This window comes from Egretta garzetta, unplaced genomic scaffold, assembly GCF_000687185.1.
Source record: "Egretta garzetta isolate BGI_Z169 unplaced genomic scaffold, ASM68718v1 scaffold101, whole genome shotgun sequence".
Lineage (NCBI taxonomy): Eukaryota > Metazoa > Chordata > Aves > Pelecaniformes > Ardeidae > Egretta > Egretta garzetta.
The window spans coordinates 627,824-631,181 of NW_009258666.1; the positions used below are offsets into that span (position 1 = coordinate 627,824).

A 3,358-nucleotide genomic window follows, 5' to 3' on the forward strand; every position below is an offset into this window, starting at 1 on the left:
AATCACGCCGTCAGGGCTTCCTTGTTTTGTTAGGAGCTGGGATGGCCGCCCGCCACGCTCCCTCCGCCCGGCCCCTCCATGGCTCCGGCCAGGCACGGTGCCGCCGGGGGACCTGTCGGCTCCAGAGAGCCTTTCCCAACCCACTTTGATTGCTTTATACCGGGGGCAGCCTGCAGCAGGGCCAGCCCGCGGTGCTGCTACAAGCCGCTCTTTATCCGGGGACAGGACTGGTTTGTTTCAGGCAGCCCACTGGGCGCGAGGAGGATGATGGAGCCCCCAGCAAGGCCTTCCTCTGCTCCCCGTGCTGCCCTCCGCCATGCCGGCACCCACCGCCCCAAGCAAACGGGGATGTCCCCAGTGCACTGGGGCAGCTGGGGTCTCACTTTGCTGACTGTGATGCATCCCCTCCCCGCTGGCCTGTCCCCATCGCCACTCTGCCACTGTCCCAGCTCCACGTCTGGGGACATCTCCTGGGGCAGGAGGGCATAAATCCCCTGCCTGAGGTCAGGCAGAGCTGGCCTTGCACGATGGAGGGGCCGATGGCTTTTTGCCCGGGTGTCCCATGGGGACAAGCAGGATGGCGGGGGCTTGGGGTCACGCAGGAGCACGCTGCCCTGCACCATGTGTTCCCCATCTATCTGCTGCCTAAAGCCCTCCCAGGCGAGGTGTAAATCTCCCTGTACTTACAAACAGCATTAGGGGATTACCTGGGCCTGGAGGGAGGGGGATTTCCCATCCCACCGTCCCTTGGCACAGCATGGGGCTGACCTTGGTCCTCCCATCCCACCAGCCCATGGTGTCCCCCACCATCCTTCAATGCCCCATCCCCTAAAAGCCTCTGCTGCAGGGGCTGACCTTGCCGGGCTGGTGGCACCTGTCGGACAGGGCCACGTGGTGCCCAAGCTGCCCCAAAACCCGGCTAATCCCGGTGCCTGCAGCACCCCAGCTCCACTTTTACCTCTCGGCACCTCCTAAGACGCTTTGAGGATGATGCCCAGCGTGGCCTCTCCCCATCTGCTCTCCGGCCGGGTGGCTGCGGGATGTCCCCAGGCAGTGGGACGGGGACCTGCCCATCACCAGCAGGATGGGGTCTGTGCTTACGGGCCCTGGAGCAAGCAGCTGGCGACAGGTCCTGAGCAGCAGGATGGGGAGGTGAGGAGTTGGCGTGCGTCCCCGCAGCATGGAGCCTGCCAAACTCACAGAACTTTGTCTCCCCAGTTTTTCTGCTAAGGTCCATCACACACTGCTGCTGCCATCCCCATTTGTGAGGGGGGACACAGGGGAACCCCCAGCCAGCCCCACCATGATCTCAGGGCTGCCTACACCGGGATGCCCAAGAACCCGCCAATTTTGCGGGATTTTTAGTAGAGCCAGTGAGGGGGGGGGGATGTTTTGGGCTCATCTCCAAGATAAACATTTATGTTAGGGGAGGGCAGGAGGGGGGAGAAGAAAAGCATCATTCATCAGCGTTAGGAAAAAGGGAAATCGTATTAGAAGCAGCCGCGGTGATTGCAGATAAGAGCCGCTCTCGCCAGATTACTCGAACTTTAATACAGAACAGGAAAGCCCTGAACAACCAGCGCCTCGCTCCCCACTATGGAAATGAAACCCTCTTCTATTTTGGGAGAGCCCAAAACTTTCCTCTCTCCCCACCTCTGGAGGTCCAGCCACCACAGACGGGCACGGCTGTACCCTGCAGCGGGGCAAGAACATTTGCAGAGTGTTCCCCCCACCAGATTCCCCTCTCCCACCCCATCTCCAACTCACTTTTCATAGTCGACGTTATCCTTGTCGCAGCGCGTGTCCTTGTGCTTCTCCCAGTCCTTGCCGTGCTTGCAGGTGGTGAGCGAGATGATGTCCTTCCCGTTGTGGATGTGGTGCAGCGCGTTCCTGGTGCCGGAGCCGATGCCGGTCAGGTACCGCTTCCCCTTGAACACCAACAAGTATTTTTTTTTCGGGTGGATCGAGTCCTGATACAACCACCCCCTCTCCCCGCCCCGCTGCGGGTGGTCCTTGGAGAAGAGAGGGATGGAGATGTCAAAGCCGGGCCTGAAGCTCTCGGTGTAGAAGCTGGCTTTGGCCAGGATGGCCTGGCCAATGTCAAAGCCCAGGTCCTCGGTGTAATTGGGCCAGGTGCCCGAGTAGAGGTTGAAGATGAGGTGGTTACGGCCACCATTCCAGAGCGGGAAGCTGCGGATTTTCTCATCGACGTTACGGACGTATTGACGCGAGAGATGGTCGCGGTCCAGCGTGTCGATGCTGAGGATGAAGAGGCAGGCTTCCTCAGGGTTCGGGGTGTAGTAGCGAGAACGCTCGATGGAGGTGAGGATTTTGCCATAACTCTCTGAGAGGGGCTGGTCCCTCTCCCGGGGGTACGTGAAGACTTTGAAGCCGTGCTTCTCGCACCTGGAGAAGTCAAAGCAGGTTTCCATCCGGCATCTGCTGTTCTTGTAGACGCTCAGCCGTGCCGCCTGCTGTGCCCGGGGTGATGGCAGCAAGGGGTCCCCATCATTCTCGAGCTCCTCGGGGTCTGCAAAGCTTTTGAGGAGGGACTGATCCGTCCAGCGGGGCCAGTTCCTCCGGACTTCGGCTTTCCTCCCAGAAAAGAAAGCAAAACGGCGCAGCTGGTCTCCTCCAAAGAAGAAAAGCAGGAGCCAAGAGGCAAGTAAAGTCAGGAAAATGTATTTCTTCCTGGTCTGCATAGGTTCACGCGCTGCCCCGGCTCCTCATCGGGCTCGGATGGGCACCGGAGTCCGGTTGAAAGGCCAACGTCCCGAACCCCAGGTGGGCGGTGGGACGGCTCCCCGTCCCCAGGTACTGTCTCGTGGCCCTTGTGGCCCGTGGGAGCGTGGATGAACCCCACGGTCCTCTTGCTGCCCCCACCGACCAGGGCTGCGCTGCCTTTTTGGGGCTGTCCCGCTCTCTGGCTGCGGAGCGGAGCTCGGTGCAGCAGCGTCCTGCTCCCTTCCCTCCAACGCAGCGTTTACTTTGCCGGGCCCCTGTGCCGTGACAATGACATTTCCATCGCCGCTTGGCTCGGCTTCAAATCCCTGGGGAAGGGGAGAGGTCACACCGTCACCGTTGCCCACGACAGCGGCTTTGCCCCAGTCGATGGCCTCGGCGAAGGGCAGCTCCCAGCCGTCGCTCAGCAGCACAGGGATGCAGGCTGCCTGTGCTGGGACCTCACTGCAAGCGGCTCCCCACATCCCCGCGGAGGGACCCCCCCTTCCCAGACCCATTCCTGGGAATAAATCCCCCCAAAGCCCCTGTCTCTCCCCAGCCTGCTCCCTCCACACCTCCAAGCCCGGTCCCCCCGTTACCTTTGGGGACACGCAGCTCCGCGCGGCTTTCGGGCCGC

The 3,358-nt window shown here is 61.4% G+C and overlaps 1 protein-coding gene across 1 annotated transcript in view; it reads right to left on the reverse strand.

Annotated features, from left to right (window-relative positions):
- The window catches only part of EXTL1 (exostosin like glycosyltransferase 1), a 7,479-nt gene extending 4,121 nt beyond the window's left edge, over positions 1-3,358 (reverse strand). The window contains exons 1-2 of the mRNA XM_035904020.1: positions 3,321-3,358; positions 1,768-3,050 (exon numbers count right to left, since the gene is read on the reverse strand). Coding sequence (XP_035759913.1) covers positions 1,768-2,702 — 935 coding nt within the window. The 5' untranslated portion in view covers positions 2,703-3,050; positions 3,321-3,358. The remainder of the gene's footprint in view (positions 1-1,767; positions 3,051-3,320) is intronic.